Raw genomic sequence first — 25846 nt, 5'->3', positions numbered from 1 at the left:
GTTTTTACTTGGATATATATATATATATGGTGTAAATATATTAGTTTTCTTTAGTTTGGTATTTTATTAATAGTGATGCAATTGTTTGTGCCGATCGCGTAATAAAATGTGCATAAATATAAAATGTCGTTCCACAGGGAAGAGATCGAGTGAATACTAGTAATAACTCTAGCCCCGAAAATTAAAATAGCCTGACTAGCAAAGTGTTAGTGTGCGAACAAGAGTAAAAGAGAACAAGAAAATATGGGAAATAATAGGAAGAAAATCAAAGAAGAAAGCTATGTCCGGGCATAACATCCCTATAGGGTTATTAAGTATAGGACAATGGTTGTCTAAACATGCAATCCTATTTGAACCGAAAAGTTTCCAAAATTATACTAAATCTCGATTTCTCAGGCATACACATAATCGCAAAGCTGAACTGATCAAGTAACTAAATAGGTGCAGAGTTGATACAGATATCCACACAATCACATTAACGCTCTATGAAACCTCACTGTGAACTAATGACAATCTATTTAAGTAGATAATCTTCCCCAAAGAGAGAGAGAGATTACCCCTAATCCGAATACATAGCAGAAATGCGATTTCTCCTTAAATCCACTCCACATGATTGCAAAGAGCACGGAGATTGCCAACAACTAACTCAGGAGAATTTAGGGAGACGGAATCTCCAAAGTACCCTATACCCAGGCTTACTCACAATTCCCTCTAATCATGCCATGTCTATACTAAGTGGGTATTTCTACTAGTCAAGTAACACATCAAACATGATAGCTAGGGCTTTCACCTCGTTAGCAACCAAGCATTGAAACACACAATTAGATTCAAATAGATATGATTGCAACTATTGAATCAATTAAAGCATCAAAGATCCAATAACCAAAGTCATAGAAATAAACCCTAGAGTTTAACTACGCCCAAACATATACAAATTGACCCTTCATTAATGGAGGGCAAGCATTCAAAATACAAACAATAGATGTAAACATAAGATCCATAATCCCTAGGATGGAGAGTCATCGAGGTAGCTTCCACACGCCGCCAAGATGAACTCGATGGCTACGACCTTCAATCCCCTTGAATACCAGGCTAAATCCCACTCCAAATCGTGCTTAAGGTGTTGGAGATTCAGCCCTTTTCTTTCTCAATCTCGCCTCCGAGAATCGCTCCAAAAGAATAGAAAGATAGAATAGAGAATGCCCTATAAATCCTCATAAATTTTTTTTATACCTGACTGCTTACGGGCTGCTTACGGGCGTAAGGAACAAGCCATAAGGGAGCTGGGGAAGATTGCCGCGAGCCGTACAGGATGACTGATGGTCGTAAGGCCCATTCGTAAGGTCTTCTGATTTCGTTACTGTTCCGCTTACGACCGTAAACGCTAGACCGTAAGCCTTACTTCTCTGCTTCTTGTGACTGCCCTTGCAGGTATATGTTGTGGTCGTAAGCTCCTCGGAATGGTCTTTACGGGCATCCTTACGATTGTAAGCCTTGCCCATAAAATCCTCTGACTTGGCTTTGAATCCTCCTTTACGGGCATAAGCATGCTTGCAAGGTCTTCTGGAATAGATTTACTGTCATAAGGATGACCGTAAGCTGCCCGTAAGCCACCCAATTTGCCTTGTCTTTAATACAATGATACCAAGAGAGCTCCAAACTCATCATTTTGAGGCTAGAATGTTTCTTTTGGCGCTCGCACGCTCTCTTTCTCTCTCTCGCTTGTTAATACAAAACACACGATATTTGGTATTGAATTCCACATCATGGTTCTAATACATGCCAAATGAATATACAAATAGATATAAAATATATGAATACTGTACACTCGGCATTTATATAGTTGTGTGTGAATGTAAGATGACCAAATAGTTTATTATATATCTATATTAAATTAGATTAAAAATTATATTTTATTTTAAATAGATGTTTTTAACACCTTGCTAATTATAATTCTTGACATTCATGATTTGGCACTAATCGATTATTATATGCTGTTGTATATCATAGAAAATATGATCCATTCTTTGTTTATGTAAACAAAGCAAATTACATAATTTTTAGAGATCAATTGTTCTCCCGACTTTTTAAAAAAGTTTTTTATAACTTTGTATCCAATGCTCTTTTGTAACTTGTATATTAATTCCTTGTCTTATTATGTTGTAAAATTAATTTAATTTATATTTTTGAAATAGTTTTATGGTGATTATCTTATCCTATAAGTAGCAATTTTCATTGGGTTGGTGGGCAAATTAATTTAACCAATCTTTGGGAAAATGCTTTTCACTTTTGTTCATTTGGTCTCCATTCAATGTATGCCATAAAATGTTCAAGATTAATTTTTTAAAATAATTTAATTGAGCTTTTGGACTTCAAGTTGAGAACCAAATTACAACATACATTAAAATTTTTAAATTTCTTGCTTATTTTCAAGCTCTAAATTTTGATTATTTTATATATTACTTAATAACTGATATTATTTAAAAATGAAAAAGAAAGGAAAAGATATAAGTGTGACCTAGGGCATGAGATCAAATGGTGTATTAATTGTAAACTAATAAAGCAAGAAATCAAGTACTTTTTTATGGGCTTTAATTTATCTGTTTTTTTGTGTGGAAGAAAAAGACAAGCACATCATGAAACTGAAAGGCTTTGTTTTTAAGTATTAGTCTTTCCGACAAAACAACCAAAAAGCACTGATTTGAACCCATGAATGAATGAATTAATGAATCAATGAATCAATGTTGATAGCAACCCCCACTCTTAATTTCATTCTCTTATTTTTGCATTTGTGGGTACATATGATTTATAAAATTAGTATTATAATCTCAAAGTGTTTTATATATTTGAGAAATATGAAATATTCACTTCAGCATGACGTGCGTGATTAAGGATTGAAATGTTCTAACTCTCTGCAAAAGAGATGGTGAAATATATAGGCCACTTCTAATCTAGGAACCAGCCAAAGTGGGAGTTAGATTTTTTTTAAGTGAATAAATCATAGGTAAAAAAACTGGATGTTAGATTTACATACAATAGTGTCACTACTTTACACTCCTAATAATAGCAATGTACAGTAATTAACAGTAATTTTTGTCTATTATTTTTACAAATAATAATTATTAGATTATGTTCTACTAATTATTATCAAATATTATTAAATTTTAAAAAATTAAAAATGTTTGGAGAAAATATGTATATATATATTAATAAAATAGATAAATCACATACATATATTAATAAAAGAAGTGGTTATAAAAATAACATAAATGATATGTAATAACACCAACACAAAACAATAAAAAAGACACCTAAACCATAAAGGATGATTAAGTGGCTAAATGCAAAAAGAAAGCAAAAGTGTCAATGAAGAAACAATCACTAATCCTTAAACTTACCTCTCTTTGAATACAAGATTGCAAATAACTTAAAAAAATTACATCTAGTTGAAATCCCAATAATAATTGAATGGAGAGATTTGAGAAAAATTATTGTTTACACATTTGTTCCACTCTAGAGAAATGTTTCAAAATATTTGAATAAGAAATCATCTAGTAGCCTAGATACAACTATCTAAGTTGGTCCCCCAGGAGGACTAGATCTCAACTATAGCTCTGGGAAATCTAGAAAGTTCAAATATGGAAATGAAGTGACTCCATATTTTACTGATATAAGGGTATATCTTGCATGTTATTATCCATAACCTAATGGAATATTCCAAGATTAAAATTTAATTATTCTATACAAGTAGTTAGAAAATATTAATTTTGCAAGAACAACTACTCATATCCCAAAGGACACCTAAAGTCTCCATCACTGAGAAAGCAATTAAAGAAATTTCTATTGTTTTTGAGGCTCCAAGTTTTAGAATCATTGAAATCAGAGAAGGTGTAGAGGAAGACACATTAAACTTTGTTGATTAGAAGAAGTTACTTCATGAAAGGAACTGAAGATGCAGAGAAGGCAAGTTGAAAATTCCAAATGAAAGAACCGTTGGTTAATTTAATGAGTAATTACTCGTGGTTGTGATTGAGAGATTTCGAGTTCGAACTCTCTCAAAAGTATAAATAATATTAAACATCCTCTATAGGAGTTTTATATGAGAATCACCTTTCGTTCTCTTCTCGAGGGTTGTATAGCGAGAGTTATATTTAAAAAGTTAGTCAAACCATTGTAATTTATACATCTTAACATCCGTTTGTTCTTAGTTTTATAACTTATCAATTTTGTAAAAAAATTCAAATAAAGATTCTGAACTATTTTTAAAATTGAATAATGTTGATTTAAAAAAAAATTGAGAGAGAGATGTTTTTATAAATTTTTATATCAAACCAATCAATATATTTGATGAGGATAGGCAATTTTTTTTAAGAATGTATAGACAATTGTAGTGTTTTGGAGCTCAAATAGATAGGTAAAGATATTTTCCATTGTACAAAAACACATCAAATTTTTTTCAGTACATGTTTAAAAATCTTTATGTGAGAGGGCTAGTCATGTGATCATAAATGTTATAATAATAATAATAATAATAATGTATGAATTTATGAGGTTTTACAAGGATATATATTGTGCAATATATTATATATAGAAATCTAAAAAGTTTTGAAAGTGGGTTGAAGAGTCTCATAATGGATGTTGGCCAATTGTTATTTTTGATGCAGGCCAACCATTGCGCACTAGTGCTTTGTTTTTTCCCTCCACTAGTGCTTTTGGTACTACAGTATAGTGTTACTTTTTTGTTATGTTTCTCCAATAATTCCTCAGTAGGTGTCTTGGTGACTAAGCCATGTTTTAGTATTTAGTGTGCAATATTATTTAGTAAAAGTACATATAATTATAGAAATATAACCATACATGTTTTTTTTAATATAAAAGTGTGCTAAATATTATAAGGAGAAAAGAGATTTGAGACCATTTTTTTTAATAATGTGAACAAACAGCTATACACGTATACATTATATACGCTTCAACTTTACATTGAAAATAAAAATCAAACTCTCAACCATCGAAATTTTAACAACTAAAATATCAATTCAACTAAAATATCAATTTTATATTGTCCAGATGTGCATATGTTAATATATATTTTCTACATATGTTTTATAGGAATATAAACATATAAATTTTTATTTTTAAGAAATGTAAATAAAATATGGATTTTAATCGGTGGTAGTGGAATGAAATAACAACTCTTCTCCTAATGAATAAACACAAATTTTTTAATATATATTATTTTTAAAAAAAACTCAACAGTTTCTGTAAAATTTATTAGCTCTTCTGTTAATTGAACTTGATTCATGTTGCTTTACCAAATTTTATGACATGATGCAGCAGCCCGGCTAGAAAGTTAATTGCCGAGTTTTTTCAGGATGCAATGGCAACGACCAAGGCCCAAGTTGTGGCCCAAGAATTATTATCTTCTTCTTCCAAAATATTTTATATATATATATATATATATATTCATAACCTGCAAGAATGTAAACTTTATATATATATATATATATATATAGCCTCTTAATGTCTGTCATTTCATATGTACCCTCAAAAACTAAATTTCTGTGTATTAAACCCTGAATTATGGCACTTACATTAATATATAAAAAAACTTATAAAATCCATGATAACACACAATAATAATAATAATAATAATAATAATAATAATAATAATAATATAACTTTGGATAAAATAGATACGATTTAAATCCACGATTACTTGTAGGAGAAAAATTAATAATAAATAAATTTAACCCTAACAATAACAATAAATAAATAGATTGTTTTCTTGCAAACAATCCAAATAACTTAATGAGATGTATCAACTATCTTAGGCTACAAGCATTCCAACCTAATATGAGTCCCAAGTATATTATAAATCAAGATTGTCAGACCCGGACAAACCTGGCCGGTTCAATCGGAAAAACCGGAAACCAGTCATGTGACCGGTTCGGGTATACCCTATTAAATCGGGTATAAAAAAAAGCCTGACTGTTAATCGCGGTGACCCTAGCGGGTCAATCGAGTCATGAATGTTAAATTTTTTTACAATATTTAATAATTTATTATTATTTTCTCATTAAAAACCACAAAATCGTATATATTTATTAATATTAATTTATAATTTATAATCAATAAATAGAATTACAATATATTTATATATATATATATATATCATAAACATACCAACAAAAATTAACATTTAAAAATAAAATCTATTAATATGTTATTTACATACTTTCTAAATTTAAATTTATTAAAAAAAATAAGACAATAAATGAGTGTCACTTTATTATAAAATATAAAAATAAAGTATTCTAATTAAATAAAAAATATAAGAATTTAAAACGAAATAAAAACTCAATTGAGATATAAGAATTAGTGAATTAAATTTTTTATTTATTTTAACAAAATCAACCAATACACAAATAAATAAATAAATAAGACACCGGTTCAACCCATTGACCCCTGACCCTTGCGCTTAGCCGGGTCATTCTCGGCCGGATCTGACAACCTTGTTATAAATACAGCGAAATGACAACTCGTGGAGAAATTACGAATTGAAATTTAGTTTTTATTTATTTATTTATTATTTTCGTGTTACTCTAATTTTATTTATTAGTTTACTCTTATTTTACACTTGCATGAATAATTTTTTAGTTTGTAATCATATATCAACTTATTAGTTTTTTTTTAAAACAAAATTTTTTATTTTTTGAATATATTATTCAATTTTGAGAGTGAGTTTTTGAATTATAGTTGAATTTTAAATATTTAATTTTGTTAGAATATTTTTCCAATACCAAAGGATTTAGACCAACAGTATTGGCCCCATTAATTTCCGCCCACATACACCCCTTGATGTATATTTTTCCCACTACTCACTGTATAAAATTGTAAATATACACTTACATATAATATAAAAAAAAAATCCTAGTTTTCATACTTGATAAAATAAATTTAAAATTTAAAATTTAAAATCAAATGCATGGACAACTTGAACTACAATGGAATTTCATGTCACTCCATCCAAACACACATCTAATTTAAATGCCCGACCAACCACATCCAATAATTAAACCATTAAATGAAATCCCTAAACTAATTTCCTCATTAATCTACTCTGCCAACTATATTAACTTGTAATTAACTATCCATTACCATTAATGGTCTTCATAGCGCCCACCCCCACACCAAAATCACCAAACTCAAGCTCCCTAATGCTCCACGACGCGGGGCCCACCACGCCCACACCTAAAAAAAAAAAAAAACAATTTATTATTAAAAATATTCATTATGTTATTCATAATTTTGAGTTTATAATATATTTTAAAAATAATATATATAAGCACTATCAGAAATGGTAAATATCTTTGGGATGTTAAACATTTGCTAAACTTTTATTACATATAAAATATATGTGTGTAATTTTTAGAAGGTTATATGTGTAATTTTCAGTTATAAATATATATATATATATAACGCTTTATTATTTATAAAGAAAAATATATAAAAGCAAGAAGAATTCAAACCGGAACCGCGGCCGAGGAGATATCATATCCCATAAGCGAAAGACCCTCGCCGGCGGACTGCTGCGACGGCGAGGCGGCGCTGACATTGCTGGTGTCGTTGCCGGAGGAAGCCGGTGCGAGGTTGAGCTGGTACGCCGGAGTACCGTCAGGCTTGAATAACCCATAGTGCCTCTCCGATGCCGGTCCGGGCTTCAAGTTCTCGTTGAAAAGGGCGAAGATGTCAACGCGGAGTGGATCCCGGGGCCTCGCCGGAGTTCCCCGGCCGGAAGCGACCATTCTCATGAGATTGCCATTATACCTCCTCGCATTCTCAGGCGTAGCTCCGGCCTCATCGGGGTCACCAGCGGACGGCCAACCAGTCTCAGAAACCCTAACCTCCAAACCAGCATCGCCGCCGGCCTTGGAAATCGCGGATCGGACGGCGTCAACCTGGGCATGGAGCATGTTGTCGTAGCGCAAGCCGGAGCCGGGGTCGACGACGCCATCGTTGGGCTGGAAGAGGACGTAATCGAGATCGACGTGGTTGGGATCGGCCTTGTAGGCGAAGTAAGGGTAAGCGTTGATTAGGAAAGGGGATTTGGATCTGGAAAGGAAAGAGAGAAGAGGGGTGAGGATTGGGAGGAGATCGTGGCGGAAGGAGGAAGAGGAAGGGGGGAAGGATTGGGAGAGGATGGAGAGGGAGTGAGCGGTGGAGATCTTGATGCGTTGGTGGAGGTTGAGGGAGAGAAGGGAAGAGTGGAGATTGTTGATGGCGGGGAGGAGAGAGGAGAGGAGAAGGGAGGAGTTGGAGGTGAGGACCTCGTTGCCGAGAGTGATGAGGGAAATGGAAGGGTAGGGGAGGACGTTGGAGTGGAGAAAGGAGAGGGAGGAATGGGGATCGGAGGCGAAGGAAGGGAGGCAGCGATCAGGGACGCCGATGGTGAGGTCGAGAGAGGAGGAGGAGGAGGAGGAGGGGATGAAGAAGGGTTGGGTTGAAGTCGTAGAGGCGAACGCGAGTGATGGAGAGGGAGTGGAAGAGAGGGAGGACGGAGGAGGGGGAAGGGAGGTTGTCGCCGACTTGGCCGTAGTTGATGCCGATGAAGGAGAAGGTGGAGGTGGAGAAGAGAGGAATCGGACGGAGGAGAAGGAAGAGGAGGAGGAGATGGATGGACATGATTGTTTGAGAGGTGGGGGAAGGGTTTTGGGTTGGATTTTGAAGTGTTTATTGATAATGTGTTATTAGATCTTATGGGCTTTTTAATGTTTGTGCTTTATTCCATGTGGGTAGTCTTTTACTCTTTTTACTTTTTTGTTTATTTATTTATTTTTTTTGGCTTTATATTGTATATGTATAGGTTGTATATATAAAGAGAATTGAGTTTTTTAAAAGAAAAATGAGAAGATAAATCATGCTTTTGAGGGTAAAGGTGTGTTTTTTTTTAAAGGCTGTGGAGGTAGGTTGGCAAGAGAAAGAAGATAGGGAATAGCCTCAAAAAAAGAAAAGCATAAAGACATAAAGAAGATGGAAATAGAAGCGACAAAAACAGATACCCATTAAAAATTATCGAGTTCTTCATAAGCATAGTTTAATCAAAATTATTAGTTTTTGCACATAATTATAGCACTAATCCCATCAATGAACTACTGAACAAAATTGCACTGTTCCATAAGGGCAAAATTGCATAAAATCTGAGGACTAAACAATAATCGACCCTAACTTTTGATAGATAAATAGAAAGGAGAAAATACCTAACAATAATACTGACAATTATTAAGCATTCTTGCAAATGCAAACCAGCCCTTCAAGGGACAATGATCTCATGCGTAAGGTACTAATGCTTATGAACTTTCAGACATCATCATCAATTACAGCTTTCACCCTGTGGTTTCTATTAGCAAAATTCACAAACACTAGAAAAAGAAGCATGTTCGGTTGTCCACCCATCTACTGAGCAACATATAAAGAGTAGAAAGCTGTAACTAAGTTTTACTAAGTTTTACAAATAGCTGGACATAGCTTTGTAATTAAGAATTTCACAATTGAGCTTTGTTTGTCAAACACTTTCAAAACAGGAGCCATTCATTTAACAATCCAAGATGCTCAAATTTTATAGCACTAACAGTTTTCAAAACAGCAGTTTGCAACTGGTAAGCTTGAGATGAGTACCTCCCACGCCAGAAACCTGACATTCAAAAAATAAATTGGAGTGATTCAATATTCAAATTAGTTACAGAAAATAGCACATGAAATATATGTGCGTGTATACAGAGGACCGGTAATCTAGGGACATCCACAGTGGCCGTTGGCTGTTAATTTGACGGCTGTGATCATCATAAACAGTGCAAAAAATGCATTCTAAAGTATCATATAGTAATCATGAATAATAAAAACGTACATTACTTATATAAACAAACATCCGTTGGATGATCCAACGGATGTAACAGCTGTAACTAAAACGTCCCTACATAACAATAATCTATGGACATCCCTGGATTACCATTTCCCATATATATATTTATATGATTTTGATAGCGGGATGACCCTCCCATAAGGATTTTCAACAAAAAATATTAACAAAATCTCTTCTGATCTAACTTCTTTTAGTTCCAAACATAATAGGCTATCAATGAAAGGTTTTACCAGGTAACTCTAGCATTAGAAATTTGTATTTTTGTAATTACTTCCTAGATTTAAACTGTTGAGGCCATAGATATATTTTATTTTACTTATTTATCAATAAAAAAAGGCCAGCTGACTAATAGTAACAACCACAATAAACAAATAAATAAATAAAACTGGCCACCAGACTTTCAGTTAAAATTTCAATTTAATCACGAAACCCTAATAGTAATGAAGTTACCTGAAGCGACTAAGCTGATCTTGACCTAGATGGTGACCTACATCCACAATGAAAACAATAAAAAAGAGAAACAGAAGGTGAGGATGGTCACTATAAAGCATTTGGTACTGATGCACAAGACAATAACATACTGAATGAATTATTCAAAATTCAAGGTTGAAAAATACAACAATATGTAATGCAAATACCTAGGTTTTTTAGCCGGAGACGCAGATCTAGATCTAGATCTAGAAGAGACGGATCTCGATCTAGAGAGAGGTCTTTCAATTGAGATGCTGCACACAAAGAAAATTTGAACAAACACTGTGATAAGCAGAATAGAGTCCTGCCCCAATTTGCAACTATTTATAATGTGGGTTATTATGAAACAAAACCTTCGATTCCTTCTGGGGCTTCTGCTTCTACTGCGACTCTTACTTGGACTTCGACTCCTTGACGTATTTCCTTTATAGATTTTCACCTAAAAGAAAAGGAAAGCACAAAAATAAAGGCAGATTCAGCATATGCACTTTCCATTTGGGTGTTATGGTTTACTCTTCAGCCTACCCATGCCATGTAACTATCAGCGGGTTTATATGAGCACTGGAAAGCAGATGCATGCACAAATTAGCAAAATATTATGTTGCAAGCTCAAAAAAATAAAAAACTGCAATGGAAATGCAAAGCTTCATATTCAGTCAGTTCATCACATTAAAAGTATTTCCATGGTAAAATATTATGTTGATAAAAGAGCTAGAAGCTGATTTTAGGCTTCATATTCAATCGGTTCATTACATGGTAAGATGTTGCACAAGACCTCGTACAATTTACTAAGCTTTTGGAACATATCAAACATTTACAAGTGTTGGATTTGCTTGAAACAAAAAACTAGCGATTACCCAACAATGTTGTGATATAAAGTCCTGCTTTTTATTAAGCAAACAACAGTAGGAACTAACTCCAAATTCTAACATATCATTTAGGTTTCCTAAAAGAAAAGTCTGGCTAAAAAATTCATAAGACCCAGTTAAGGACTAAAATGGAGATGGTGAAATAGATCCTCGCTCATATCAAAGAAGACAAAAACGCATGGGATATGCAAGAGACCAGGAAGCTACTTTTGCTAAACTACTATATTTTGCTAGCTTGATTGATCCTCTTTCCACAAGTGATTAGTGTAAGACAACTAAACCTTACTCCCACAGTGAAAATACATCCAGCAAGCTATCAGCAGAGGTTGCACTGTGTTGCAATAACAACACTGCAGAAAGGGAAGAATCACTTGACCTTGGACATGGAGTATAGATTATAAAATCATACAGGAGATTATAACACTTACACGAATAAAAGACCTTGCCCATGGATTCTTGAATTCAGTGTCATCAAGCTTCCGAATCTGATTTAAGAGATAAAATAGGATATACCACAAGAAACTTCATTTAAAATCTTTAAGTAAAAGATACTTACAGCGTATTTCATGTCATCATAATTAGTGTAGTCAACCAAACCAATGGTTCCTACAATTTGAAAAACAATGTGTTATAACCTTAAACATGGGTTGTATCAAATGTTGTTGTATCAAATGTTGTATAATAGTCAATTCTCATTGGTGATTTCAAGCTTGTGAAAAATCCAAACCAACACAGATAAAAGGAAAATATGAACTTAACAAGAAAATGATTTCCGCTTAAAATCTAAGCACACCAGAGCCAAAGTATTGATTGCTATACCACTGATCTCCTCAACACAGAATAACAGAAAGGCAATGAAGAGGAGGTAGTGCCCCATTCTGATCAGAACAGAACAAATAAAGCCATTTGATTATATTATATGTGCCACTCAACAGAATACCATGATAAGTCAGAACTATTATATTTGGACTATTACAAGGAAAACACCAAATTAGACCATGGAAGATTACAATGGATGGCATGCAACCAGACAGAAAGTTATGATCAGACAGTAAACTTAATCTAATTTCAGAAGCTGGCAAAAACTAAAGCTTATGCAATCAGCAGGCAAAGGAGCATCCATCCTCCATCATGTTCAACAGCATATTGCCAATATGAATTCATCAGAAATCCAAAAATCAAATCAATAATCATTGATGGCATAAAAGATAATCAATGAGTGCCCTTTATTTTTCTGACAATCCTAATTAGCAGAAAAGGTGAATAAAGTATTTATAGAAAACCTACCATCACGTTCTCGAAAAACTTGAGCAAAGCATACATCCCCAGCCTTCCTCATATGATCCTGATGATTTAGCCAAGTTGAAGGTAATACCATTACAAAGAAGAAGTAAGAAATGTAGAAGTGGACAACCGTAAAATTTTCCCAATTAATCAGGCAATCTTAAAAACTTAAACCTTCAAATCCTGCCATGAAGCCGAGGAAGGCAATCCATGAACAATCACTACAAGTAAAAGGCAAGGAATAATAGTAAATAACAAGGTCAGCAACTCCATGGAATTTTATTGAAAGTAAAATATCACAAAAATGCACCTCGAAATTCAGATCGGTGTGAAATTCCAAATTTACTGCTACCACCACTTCCATGAGCACTGGCTCTACCTGTTGTAGATGAGGGTCGTCTACCACCATGGGCAAGCTCAACCTATGGAGTAGACAGAAAATGTAAAATCGTTTGTGGACGGTTAACATGAACAGAGACAGGAAGAAATTTCACCCTCAACCGATGACCATCAAAAACGTAGCCATCACGGCCCCTGATTGCATTCTCAGCATCTCTAGAACTTTCAAACTGGAGAATTAGATGCAAAACAATGAAGAGCAAAACATGCATAGGTATACTATGAAGTTTTCAAAAAATAATAGAACCAGGATATACCTCCACAAAACAATACCCTGGCGGCCGAGGTGGATTTTTCAATTCAACTTCCACTATGCGACCATACTGTAACCAGAATGTCAGAAAGTGAAGATACAACAAAAATTAAAAAAATTACCATGGTCTTTCTCCAAATAAAACTGCAAAGATGAAAAAACAATTGCATCTTTGACTCCACACATGCGGACAATATAGTGTTCTATATAAGGATCAAAAGCGGCAATCAATTGAGTTAGCTAGAACCAAACAGCTCTATGAGTTCAAATGACGTATTTTATACAATGATGAGTTCAAATGATGCATTTTATACAATGATCAATTCATATGTCAATGAAAATGCTATCAAGATTGAAGAAGAAATACCTTGTGAAATAAATCTTCAACTTCTGATTCTCGTACATCAAGGGGAAGATTACCAACATAAATGGTATGACTCAATCGACCACTCATGTTTGGTACGGCAATTTGTGTATCCTATACATGAAGGAAAATAAAGTATCAACAAAAATTTTATCACAAGAAGCATAAACAAGAATTTTAATTTTGTTTTGCAAATTGCTGGTTCTCTAAAATGGAAAGGAAAAAGAAAGAGAAGAAAATGTGATGTGCTTGAGAAGAACCAAATCAAAACCATGTAGCAAACCAAGAGAACATTTCTTGATCCAAATGGTGCTCCCCAAGCTCCATTGCTCATATCCTCCAAAAGGCTCCATTGGCATCATAATCGAAAATTTGCCCAATCATTCATCATTGTTATCTCTTTGGAGTGGAGCTCCATTATGTATGTGAGAATCCCCTCTACCAAAAAAAACACAATTCCATACTGATTCCTCCAACTCCTTTACAGCCCTATGAACAGCTGCAAAGCTGATGTTTGTTCCAGCCTCTTTCATCTATCATAAAGAAACTGTGCTTTGTCATAAGATGCAAAAGTGGTGGCAAAAGATCGTTATGTTTACCTCAATTAGGTTACTACAACAACACTAGGGACCTGGAAAAAGAGTGAGATACAAGGCTTAATCTGCCTTTGTGTGCCAATGAAAAATGAAACCGGCATTACTTACTGGTAAAGGACATCAAAAGAAATTTCAGGAATGCAACTTAACAAAATAGTTCACCAGGCAAAAATGGACAAAAATGCACTTCTTGATAAAAATAAAAACAAAGTAAAAATAAAATAGAGAAAAATCATGTCTCCTACAGGAAAAAGAAAGTCTTTATCAAATAACAGAAAGGAGAGCCGAATATGAATAAAATGAAAGAATATTCAGAAGTACACTAACAGTAAGAAAGTTCCCCCAAGCCATCAACATATACAGCCAAATTACATTAAAGAAAGCTGGCTTTGGTAAATGAACTTTATCTGTTTAGCAGACAGTACATCTATTTCTAACAGAAATACATTTCATCTTGATAATTATTAAGAATTCTGGGTTCAATGAGAGACTGAATTCAGCTTTTCAAATAATATATGGTTATCAGTTCCCACACTGGAATGGAAATCCAATGAAAAACTGGACCAATAAAGGCCTATCAATCTGAATATTATTCTATCATATCTTTCTCTAGAACAGAATGGCATTCTTCTTCTGATCAACAGCACTGTCTGACTGCTCCTTAGGGATCATGGAAGGTGAAAACCCATCAAGACTCATCGACTACAAGCTTGCCAGACCAATCGTCCTCATCAAAACCGTAGGGCAAGCTCAAACAAACTCACTGCGTGCGGCAACAATGCCTTCCAAAACTTAAAACCCACTAACCACTACGATATCAAGAACCACAATAACAAGATTTAAAGCCTGAGATAGCCAGTGACGAGCATAATGCCACTAAACCTAAACTCATTGCTTGTAAAGCAGAATTACAAATCAAAACTCCAAAAAATTCTATTTTTCAACTCGATGATTCTCAAAGAACTGATTCAATTCCTTGATGCAGGGTTTTCAATTTATGAAGCGCATCGTGCACATTGAATCAAAAACTTGCAGCCTAAAACCCTGAATCAAGATTTCTTTGATTTTCCACCAATGAATCGAATCGAAAACGAAGAATCAGTTCTCAAATACACATAGAAAAACCAGAAATGATCCAATCCGATGGAGAAAGAAGCGTACCGAGAGGGTTTGGATGGATCTCCACGAGACAAACAGAGGCTTGGGCTCTGGGAACGCTCAACCCTGATCGGGGCGGAATGCCTGGTGTTGGTGTTAGGAGAAAAGGGGAAGGATTTATACATCATTTTTTGCGTAGAAGACCCTTAGTTTTTCATATTTAACACAATTACTTTAAACCAACAAAGAGTGGTTTCACCGTATCGCTCTAACTTCACAATCACAAGTAATGCTATATAGAACGAACACATCACCAGTCACGTCTGTTGTGTGGCTGGTTCATATGATTGTTTCATTCTATATAGCATTACTCTATCAAAAAGAGTTTGCATTTCTCATTTCTCATTTTTTTTTAATCTTTAGGAGCAAGTCCGGTTGATTAAAAAGATTTTCTTGAATTCTCCATCGTCTCATTAATAAACCCATTACTTGTATTATCTAAAAAAAAATAGAATATAATAAATTAAATTTTTTTTAATCTTTGGGGCAAGTCTGGTTGATTAAAAGATTTTCTTGAATTCTCCATTGTCTCATTAATAAACCCATTACCTATATTATCTAAAAAAAATAGAATATAATAAATTAAATGTTTAATTGTTGTATAAGTCCCTGTAATTGTATACATTTTGCCCTTTTAGTCATTGTAATATTTTTTAGGCACAATTAAGTTTTCATATTTAGTCGAGTTGGGTCATTCTAGTCCGTAGTGTAGATGGACATGATGTAAAATTCTGATGAGCTTAATCATGTACTAAAAAAATATTACCAGTAGCTAGAAACGACTCAACTCGATTAAAATATGAGGAAGCTTAATTGTCTCAAAAAAATATTTGAAGGATTTAAAAGACAGAAAATACACAATTATAGTGATTTGTATTGTAATTAAACCTAAATTAAATATAAATATCGATATTGAAAATACAAAGAAATAGTGACTTGAAAAGCAGAACAAACTTAATATTTGTTCTATAAAGCGATGCATTAAAAATGTCCTAACATTCACCATGAGAATAAGGGGACATGAATACTACTTTGTTGGAAGAGTCATTTAAAAAATTTGTTGTGTAAGTATAATTTTTTAATGGTAGATAAATCATATATATTAATAATATAAAAAAAAATTTCAAGGGTTACATAAGGATGTGAGTGATAAAACAGACAATAAAACTATGGATTTTTTTTAATCTTAAAATCTTTGATATTTATATTAAAAGAGTCTTTGTTTGCAGAAAAATTACTTAAGCTGCATATATCAAATGGTTTAGAGATGAAGCAAACAAGTTTTTGCATATTTATAATTATTTTCACAAATAAATAAACGAGCTGCACAAGGCGGAGCTCAAGATTGCAGTTAAGGGGTGTTCATTTTCACTGTAAATGAGGGGAAGTATGGAAGTGAATGAAGTGTCACTTCTTTGAAGTGGGGGGAAGTGATATCACTTCCACGACTTCTGTGTTCATTTGTTAGAAAGTGAGAATATAACTGAAAACTTTAAGTGTTAAATGAAGTTCTATGAGTTCAAAAAAATTTAGAAGTGAAAATAAATTAGTTTTTATAAATTGACTCACTTCCCCCACTCCAGGTAAAAAAATAATGGAGTGGACTTAGTTCAAAATCCACTTCAGTCAAAAGTGAGGGAAGTGTCACTTCACTCGTTTTCAGCACAAATGAACCATTAGAAGTGGGAGAAATCATATCCCTACCACTCAGTCCCCCATGGTAAAAAATTGTTGTAACTTAAAGTTTCACAAATAATGAATTATGATTTCATTAAAAGTAACAAAAAAAGTTATTATAGATTAAAAATTAAAAAAATTTATTTTTTAAAATATATTTATTATATTTTATTTAAACCAATATTTCAAAAAACAATCCATTGATCCCCACATTTATATCCCATATTTATTAAGACTTAAGAAAGATAAAAATAAGATGTAATCATCCAAGTAGTCACTCTATTATTCAAAAAGCATCATTTTAATCCCTTTATTATAATTTATATATTTTTCAATCCATGTATTTTTTATTTTTAAAAATCTTAGCCCATTCGTTAACTTATGTTATTTCTGATTGTAGAATAAGTTGATTCAATGGAAAAGGTGTAGAGTTCACTGAACATTATTGTTTGAAAGAACTCAAAGCTTCTCTTCTGGAATCCATAATAAATTTTCACTATGTTCTGAAAAACTTAAGAAAAGTACATAGTTGTTAAATGAGATAGAAGGAATTATAATCAATAGAGCATAAGAGTCTTATGGAATCGCTATGGATCGCAACTTTTGAGTTTCGATTTTCGAACTCCAACTTAGGTTTGACTCAATCTATATAAATATTTTTATTAAATTTTTTTGTTGGTATAATTGTCGATTTAGTTCCATTAGTATCGTTATTTCCTCCGTTTATTTTTATATGTCATAAATTCATATTCATTTTTATGTGTCATTTTCTAACATCAAGAAGTATTTATTATTTTTTTTTAAAATTACCCTTAATATTATTCAATTATCATTTTTAACATTAAACATGAGAGAGGAATGCCGAATGTCGAAGATATAAATTAGGGATAATTTTGAAAATATAATGACTCAATGGAAATGGTGCAAAGTTCTCTGAACATTATTGCTTTGAAGGAACTCAAAGCCTCTCTTTTGGGATCCATAATAAATTTCACTATATTTTCAATAACTTGGAAAAAAGCATATTTGTTAAACGAGATAAAAGGAATTATAATCAATAGAGTAGAAGAGTCTTCAGAAATCACTATGGATGCCCGCTTTTGAGTTTCGATTTCAAACTCCAACTTTAGGTTTAGCTCAATCTATATAAATATTTTTATTAAATTATTTTTGGTATAATTGTCGATTTAGTTCCACTAGTATTATCAAGGTAGTCAAACCGGACTCCGGGCATTAACCCGGCCAAACCCAGAGGTCAAGGTCGATGGGTTCAACCGGGTCAAACCAGAGTCAATAATAAAATATTTAAAAATCTATTATAATAATTAATAATAATAAATAATATAACCTTTAGTTTTAATAATTTAAAAACTTAAAATATAATATTTAAAATTTTAATTTTATATATATTTTTCATAAATTTTAAAATATCTGAAATATAATTATATTTAATTTTTAATTTTTAATTTTTATTGTCGTTGATTTTTTAGAAATGCAAATATACATAAAACAGAAAAAGATAAAACCAAAACGTTATCATGTTCCCTTGGCCAATGCTCTTTTCGGACTCACCAAAAACACATATATTTTCTCTTTTTCTCTTTTTCTCACTTTCTCTCTTTTTCTTCTTCTTCCTCACTTCTTCTGGCCGGCCACTTCTCACTGCATCACTTTTCCCTTCACCTCCTCTCCTTTCATGTTGTTTGAAAATCTTGTTTTTCTAACCCGTTAAATCCGGTCGAGTCACCCGGTTCCCGAGCAAACCGACCGGGTCACCTTATTTTGGCCGGTTTTTTTTAAAACCGGGTTAAAAGATATAATCGGACTGGCCTCATGACCGGTTCCCGAATTTTTTCGGTCAAACCGATCGGACCGGTCCGGGTCTAATATCATTGAGTATTATAGCAAGCAGCCTCTTTTTGAGTGAATTTGGTTCTATTGTTTTGGATTTGAATCCATTTTATATTTTATGTTTATTTAAAAAATAATATTAAAGAGATATGGGTTCCAAATTTCCAATAATAAAAGTAAGGAGTGGACTGAAAATTTTTAAATTTAAAAAATTAAAAAGAAATTATAATAAAAACAAATAAATAAATAACTTTCGAAGGGCCTATTTTGGTAATTTCCACTAAAATTAATTTAGAGTAAAAACTCTTCTCTTATATTTTAATTTATAAAATTATATATATAAATATATAGAAAAAACAAAAGAACGAAACCCTAATAAGTGGCACTCCATATAACCCCATCCTTCGCCGCCCCCCTTCGCCCTCTCCAAACCCTAGAGCGAAATCCAACAAGGCAGCGCCGCGATTTCTCCGGTATGTGAATCTCTCTTCCCAAACATCCAATCCCTCAATCTCTTGTAGAAATCTCTCCCTGATGATCTTCGTTTTGATGGTTTTTTCATCACAGGCAGTTCGATCGATTCGGAAATGTCTTGCGGAGAACAACCCGTCATTTACGCTTGTCTTGCCCTCCACGATGATGGCATTCCCATCACGGTTCTCTCATTCTTCTCCAATTTCTAGGGTTTTGAGTTTTTTTTCCTCCTTTTTGATTTTGTTTTCATTTGATTGCTTTTTTTTTTTAGACCGAAAAGATCAATACTTTGCTGAAGGCCGCTAACGTGACTACTGAGCCATACTGGGCTCCCCTGTTCGCTAAGCTTCTTGAGAAGCGCAGCATCGATGATCTCATCCTCAGCTGTTCATCCGGTTTGATCTTTTCTCCAAATTTTGCACCTTTAATCTGTTTTTTTTTTCATTTTTGTTTATTAGAGTGATTTTTTCCTTGAGAACATCCCTTCTGATCTCTGTGATTTTATGTGAGACATAGGTTTATATATGAGAGATTTTTTTTTTTAATTTTTTTTTATTATAGAGTAAGATCATGCTTATTAGACCAAATATTTTTGTTCATTTGATTTAATTTAATGCAGAAAATTTGTAGGTTTTTAATATAATTTCGTTGATTGTATGGCAAAGAAGAGCCTTTTTCAAGCACATTTCTCTCTGTATCGTTTTTGGAGATTGTTTGTGTTGTTCTTAAGTCAAAATATGTTCATATTACTCTGAATTATCTTAACTTTTTTTAGTTTGGCCTCCCTGTTCACTGTAGCAGGTTATTTGGTGAGACAAATTAGTACATTTACTTGATTCAGCCAAAACTAACAAATTTATGTAGTTTGATGCCAAAAGAAACAGGTTTTTTTCTTACTCAAACTAATGATCAGCCAAACTTTAGAGATCACCAGTAACTCTAACCTCTATTCTTTAGTTTATTTGAGTGTTTCAGAGAAGGACTCCCTCCCGGTCTTTGAGTGTTTCAGAGAAGGACTCCCTCCCGGTCTTTTTTAGCTGTTCCATTTTAGAGTTTTTTTTATCCGTTTTATTTGTCCATTTGAAGCATTAAATATTGTTTTTTCAAATTTATCTTTTATATTTAATATGTTTCTACACCTTTGAATAAATCATATAAAATAAGGATAATTTTGGAAAGTTAATATAATGTTTTATAGATTTTAGATTACCATTAATTTTAATCAATTTTTTTAATTCATGAGAATTAGTTAAAAAGGACAAGTAAAAAGGACCGGAGAGAATATATAATATTTTTATTTATTGTTCTTCTGTTATGTGAAAGAGAAAGAACATTATTTTTGAGCATTTTTGTTGGTTTTATTAATTTAGAGTATATAGAGAAGCCAAACTTGTTAAGTTTACGTTTTTGTTCATCTTTAGGCGGAGGAGGTGCTGCTGTTGCTATTGCTGCTGCCCCTACTGCTGGTGGTGCAGCTCCTGCTGCCGCTGCTGCTCCCTGTTGAGGAGAAGAAGGTTTTTTATTTGCCCCTTTTGTCTTAACTTTTCTTAATAGATATTAATTCTGATTTCCCTGTCATGAGCATTTCATAATTGTTATTTATTTTTGCTTTCATTTTGTTCTGCAGGAGGAGCCCAAGGAAGAGAGTGATGACGACATGGGATTCAGCTTATTTGACTAAGCTGCATTCTTTGAAGGTTTCTTCCTTTTTGAAAAATAGTTATGTTTGTTAATTGTTCCGAACTCTTTTGCTTTTGATGTTGAAGTGATTAGGTACCGCAACTGTGGTTTAGATACACTTTTAGTAGTGCATTTTCTTGTTCAAGATGGTTAGATTTATGTGTTATCAATGACTTTGAGTTTAATTATATTGTGCTGAACGGGATTGTCTTGGTGTTGAATCTTCAATGTCAAAAAGATTTTCATGTTATCCAGCTCCCTAGACTCTCTATTGGTTTGCTCATGGTGATGTTAGATTATCAATGCTTGCTTATGAACAGCTTGCTTATCTTGTGATTATTGTCATGAGATATGAAATTCCATGGTGATGCATAACATTATGTAAGGCATATCTTCAGGTGTTGGTAGCCATATTTTAAGTAATGAGGAATCCATATGTTGATTAAGATTGTAATGCTGTTTTCGGTATTCAAATCTTCTGTACTTTGTTCCACCATCACCGTCTGTTTTTATGAAATTCCGGAGTTCTGGATTGCTCAATGTTTATGCACAACTCCGGTGTCTTGTCTATCTTGGAGTTTAAAATGTGAAACAAATATATTTAGTTATTATATTTTAAAGAATATTAATTTAAATAAATTTGGTTTTTGTACCGCTTTTTATGATTACTTTTAATTAAGTTGTCTTTCCTTTCTTTTCTCTTCTTATTTATTTATAGAAGAAACTTTGGAATGGTATGCATGCATTGATACGCATCTCAAACAAATCTTTAAAAATGTTTGGTTTTATTTTACCTCAATATTCAATAATATGATCAAAGATTAACCTTTACAAGCACCATATTATCATTTGAAATAATTCAACAATTTTTTAATACCAAATAACAACCATATAACAACACACATTAACGTACTAACATTAAAGTTCAGAGCAAGTAACCCCCCCCTTAACCTTAACAAGGCTCCAAGCATCAGCATAAAAAACAAGTCCAAGTAGTTGGCCAACCCACTACGACCCAACATGAAAAGAAAGCCCAACTTTGCGTGAGGCCCAGCCCACTAAGTACTCCCCTACAGTTCTTCGTTTCCTCATCAAAGCAACCAACGCTACCTGGCGGTGCTTCCTACGCTCTCTCCCTCGTTCTCTCCGCCATCTTCCTCTCTTATATCTCCTCGTCCACCATTCCCCCATCCCTCCCAACCCTAACCCTAACCCTAGAAAATGTCAGCCTTCTCCGTCCTCAAGCTCCGCCATCCTCCTCTCCCCTCACCTCTCCCCCCTTCCTCCAAGCCTTCCTCCTTCCCCTCCTCCTCCTCCTCCCTCCGCTTTCCTCTCCGCACTGTCTCCGCTAACGTCCTCACCTCGTCGTCCACCTCTCTCGCCGCCTCCCATCCGGTAAGTCCTTTGCCTTGATCCCTGATCCCATTTCCTCTTTCATTTCGATCTTTCGATCTGATTAATGGTTTATTTTTTTTTTGGTTGGGGAATTGATTCGATTTGCAGGTGATCTCTCGAGATGAGGGACTGGATCTCTACGAGGACATGGTTCTCGGGCGATCCTTCGAGGATATGTGCGCGCAGATGTACTACCGTGGCAAGATGTTTGGATTTGTGCATCTGTACAATGGGCAGGAGGCGGTGTCTACCGGGTTTATTCGGTTGCTGGAGAAGAAGGACTCGGTGGTGAGCACGTACCGTGATCATGTCCACGCGCTGAGCAAGGGTGTCCCTGCTCGCGAAGTCATGGCCGAGCTATTCGGGAAGACTGGTGGCTGTTGCCGTGGCCAGGGCGGATCCATGCATATGTTCTCGGCCGAGCATGGGGTCCTTGGTGGCTTCGCCTTCATCGGCGAGGGCATCCCTGTCGCCACCGGGCGCCGCCTTTCTCCTCCAGGTCCTTTCCCTTTCGCATTTCCCTTTTGATTTCTTTGTTTGAGTATGTGTGTGTGTGTGTGTATGTATATTAATGCGCGTATGCGCAGTGCTTTGTTCTTTGGCTTGTGATTTTGTAATTGGAACCATAGTTTTGATTTGTGGGCTTGATATCTCATTTTTTATGATGAAAAAATATGCATGATGTTTCAAACTTAGTGCAATTATTGGGAATTTTTTTATTGAATTGATAATCACATGTTTGTTGGTATTATTGTTGTAGTGTGAGCCAAATTGATCTACTAAATAGTTAGTTCATTAATTTTCTAGTTTATGTTCAAATTTAAAATTTTGATTCGTAATGACATTAGATTTAACATGAGATAAAATTTGAAAACGTCAAGGTTTTAAATTGTGTCAAATAAAAGATCAAGTGAAAAAATTGACAAATAACAAGGAGAATTGAGATTAAAATGGCTTTGCCTAATGCTTGGTACCATAAACTAGAAAAAACTTTTAAGCTTTATATGGGATTTCATGTTCTTTGTTTCTCAATTGTCTTTGCCAACTAGGAGTTTTGTGCTTTTTTGAGACAAATTAAAACTTGTTACCATTTGCAGGTACCGCCGTGAGGTTCTCAAGGAGCAAACACATGACGATGTGACCATAGCCTTCTTTGGTGATGGTACATCCAACAATGGGCAGTTCTTTGAATGTCTCAACATGGCTGCACTGTGGAAGTTGCCTATTATTTTTGTTGTTGAGAACAATCTGTGGGCCATTGGTATGTCACACCTTAGGGCCACATCTGACCCGGAGATTTTTAAGAAGGGCCCCCCATTTGGGATTCCTGGGGTTCATGTTGATGGAATGGATGTGCTGAAAGTTAGGCAGGTTGCAAAGGAGGCAATTGAGAGGGCAAGGAATGGGGAAGGACCCACGCTTGTGGAGTGTGAGACATACCGGTTCCGAGGCCATTCTCTTGCTGATCCAGATGAGCTTCGCAAGCCTGGTAAGATTCTTTGGATCTATGATTACCCTTATCATTTACCTTCTTTCCTTTTCTCATTCTTTTTTCCTACTAACTTTTGTTTTATTTTGGTCAACTTGAAGTTTGAACGATTTTGAGAAGAACTTAATAAGTAATGGCATCATTTTGTCATTTTTTTATTTAAAAAATAATTGAATATAATGATTTTCTGAGTTTTCCCAAATCCTTATGACTTCATATCTGATCATCTTCTAATAGTGTAATGTAGTGACTTCTTATAATCAATACTAAAATAAATGCTTGCAATGCCTCTAGAGGGTATTTATGTCTGGAAAAAATGAGAAGTCGTCTTCATTCAACCCGACATTTTAGTTTGATTAAATTCTGGATGCCAACTTTTTTTGGTTGCTTCTCTCTCAATCTGGGAGCTTGTTTCCGGTCAATAATAATCTCAAAAGCCACATTTGACAGTTGTGTGATGTGTTCATGATTTGAGTAGCCTTGGTTTGATTTGTTGACAGTAGGCCAACTATTGTATCAGAAACAGAAATCAAGTTGAACATGCGCATTTATTAGCGTTATATTTTGCTAAAATATCTCCACATTAATATTTCTGCATTGAGAATATCACACATTGTTCTTGTTTTCGTATGTGTGTTTGTGTGTGTTTTTTTCTACTGTTATTGATGCATTTTTGGCACTGTTTTATTGATTTGTTAATGTTGATATTACTTGTAGGTTCTTGATCTATATGGCCTTACCATAATCCAAGAATGTACATCTGTTTGTTTGTGTTTGTGACCTTGTGTGTTCATTACAATTTCACATCAGTGACTTCCTTTTATTATCTGGAGACCTTGCAGTAAAATTTGTGACCCTGTGTGTTCAATTCAATGTAGATGGGATGCTATGATATATAAAGGGATAAACAAGTAGAAATTTCTGTAGTTCTTGTACCAAGTAAATAGTGCTTGTTGTGCTTACCATGCAAGCACAAATTTTGGTGCATACACAAATAAAAAGAAAATGACCACTGCCCACAGAACAAGTACATTTCATATGCAAACATGTTGTATTGTTCCTAAACTTGTTTTCAATTCGGCAGACGAGAAAGCTCATTATGCTGCAAGAGATCCAATCACAGCCTTGAAGAAATACCTCTTTGAACAGGACCTAGCGACCGAGTCTGAGCTGAAAGCCATTGATAAGAAGATTGATGATGCTATCGAGGATGCTGTGGAATTTGCCGAGAGTAGCCCCCATCCTCCTCGAAGCCAGCTCCTCGAGAATGTCTTTGCCGATCCTAAAGGCTTTGGAATTGGTCCGGACGGAAAGTATCGGTGCGAGGATCCTGGATTCACACAAGGCACTGCTCAGGTCTAAAGTATCTTGAGCTCTCATAATAGCACTCTCTCTTTGCCTCCATTGCTTTTCAGTTTTATTTATCTTGTTCCTGATTGCTTCTTTTGGTTCAGTAATTATATTAAGTTATCCATCTAAAGGACTCTTCTTTGTTGTTGGGCAATCCTTCTTCTGTGTTTTTAGAATTTTTTTGTGGGGTTGAGGTAAATGTTAATTGTAATCAAATGAAATTTTATCACATTAGATTGTAATCTCTGATGGATAGCCTTCAATAATTGGAAAATGTTTATTAATTTTGCGGACTTTTAATTTTATGGATGAAATTTATTCTTTAGAACCGAATTTTTTTCCCCATCACTGTTAAATCTAATATTCATTTACACTTCATATTTATGCATGTTTAAGTTCATGTTTCTTGAGGATTTTCTAATAATCATGTTAAACTACTTGGATAATTAGCTATTAGTGTGGAAAAATCTCTTTTTTTATAACAAAATAAAATAGCCAAATAAATAAAAAAAGTTGTAATTTTATTCTATACACTCAAGTATAGAATCACTTAATTATTCCGGCATTTTTATTTGGAGTGAAAAATTATAAAAAAAAAAACTAATTGAGTCACCCAA

General features: G+C 34.0%; 3 protein-coding genes and 1 pseudogene across 7 annotated transcripts; 2 read left to right on the top strand and 2 right to left on the bottom strand.

Moving 5' to 3' along the window:
* Nucleotides 1-6966: 6966 nt before the first annotated feature.
* On the bottom strand, nt 6967-8754 carry LOC120268329 (glucan endo-1,3-beta-glucosidase 11-like). Its single transcript, XM_039275794.1, is given in 3 exon segments — nt 6967-7251; nt 7530-8486; nt 8488-8754. Coding segments are annotated over 3 exon segments (1233 nt in total). The 5' UTR covers nt 8683-8754; the 3' UTR covers nt 6967-7170.
* Nucleotides 8755-9329: 575 nt separating this feature from the next.
* LOC120261590 (serine/arginine-rich splicing factor SR34A-like) lies at nt 9330-15425 on the bottom strand. Of its 5 annotated transcripts, none has more exons than XM_039269534.1 (14): nt 15317-15418; nt 13820-14092; nt 13563-13673; nt 13200-13265; nt 13038-13112; nt 12854-12965; nt 12718-12764; nt 12547-12604; nt 11816-11865; nt 11688-11744; nt 10744-10829; nt 10558-10644; nt 10370-10406; nt 9330-9691 (listed from the first exon to the last, which is right to left on the bottom strand). In XM_039269534.1, exons 2-13 carry the CDS (start codon nt 13919-13921, stop codon nt 10379-10381), a joined length of 879 nt encoding a protein of 292 aa, XP_039125468.1. In that variant the 5' UTR covers nt 13922-14092; nt 15317-15418; the 3' UTR covers nt 9330-9691; nt 10370-10378. The 5 variants fall into 5 exon arrangements, with proteins under 5 accessions (XP_039125468.1, XP_039125485.1, XP_039125492.1 ...); XM_039269551.1 differs by having other exon boundaries at nt 13831-14092; nt 15317-15417; XM_039269558.1 differs by having other exon boundaries at nt 13843-14092; nt 15317-15417.
* Nucleotides 15426-19205: 3780 nt separating this feature from the next.
* Nucleotides 19206-21249, top strand: LOC120260033 (annotated as a pseudogene).
* Nucleotides 21250-22096: 847 nt separating this feature from the next.
* On the top strand, nt 22097-25513 carry LOC120262455 (pyruvate dehydrogenase E1 component subunit alpha-3, chloroplastic-like). The gene is made up of 5 exons (XM_039270566.1): nt 22097-22390; nt 22499-22889; nt 23440-23446; nt 23488-23879; nt 24964-25513. The coding sequence occupies exons 1-5, from the start codon at nt 22217-22219 to the stop codon at nt 25239-25241; spliced, it is 1242 nt and encodes a 413-aa protein (XP_039126500.1). The 5' UTR covers nt 22097-22216; the 3' UTR covers nt 25242-25513.
* The last annotated feature ends 333 nt before the right edge of the window (nt 25514-25846 follow it).

Source organism: Dioscorea cayenensis, chromosome 1 (genome assembly GCF_009730915.1).
Source record: "Dioscorea cayenensis subsp. rotundata cultivar TDr96_F1 chromosome 1, TDr96_F1_v2_PseudoChromosome.rev07_lg8_w22 25.fasta, whole genome shotgun sequence".
Lineage (NCBI taxonomy): Eukaryota > Viridiplantae > Streptophyta > Magnoliopsida > Dioscoreales > Dioscoreaceae > Dioscorea > Dioscorea cayenensis.
Note: the sequence above shows the minus strand (reverse complement) of the source record. Positions and strands in the feature narration are given on the sequence as shown.

What these genes read in the sequence shown, in the direction of transcription:
- LOC120262455 (XM_039270566.1), top strand. Translation starts at nt 22,217, where the DNA reads ATGTCAGCCTTCTCCGTCCTCAAGCTCCGCCATCCTCCTCTCCCCTCA. An exon ending in CTCTCGCCGCCTCCCATCCG is followed by an intron (nt 22,391 to 22,498) that starts GTAAGTCCTTTG and finishes TTCGATTTGCAG; the next exon opens with GTGATCTCTCGAGATGAGGG. An exon ending in AGATGAGCTTCGCAAGCCTG is followed by an intron (nt 23,880 to 24,963) that starts GTAAGATTCTTT and finishes TCAATTCGGCAG; the next exon opens with ACGAGAAAGCTCATTATGCT.
- LOC120261590 (XM_039269534.1), bottom strand. Translation starts at nt 13,921, where the DNA reads ATGATGCCAATGGAGCCTTTTGGAGGATATGAGCAATGGAGCTTGGGG. An exon ending in TTGATGGTCATCGGTTGAGG is followed by an intron (nt 12,966 to 13,037) that starts GTGAAATTTCTT and finishes TCTACTCCATAG; the next exon opens with GTTGAGCTTGCCCATGGTGG. An exon ending in ATGATGACATGAAATACGCT is followed by an intron (nt 11,745 to 11,815) that starts GTAAGTATCTTT and finishes CTCTTAAATCAG; the next exon opens with ATTCGGAAGCTTGATGACAC.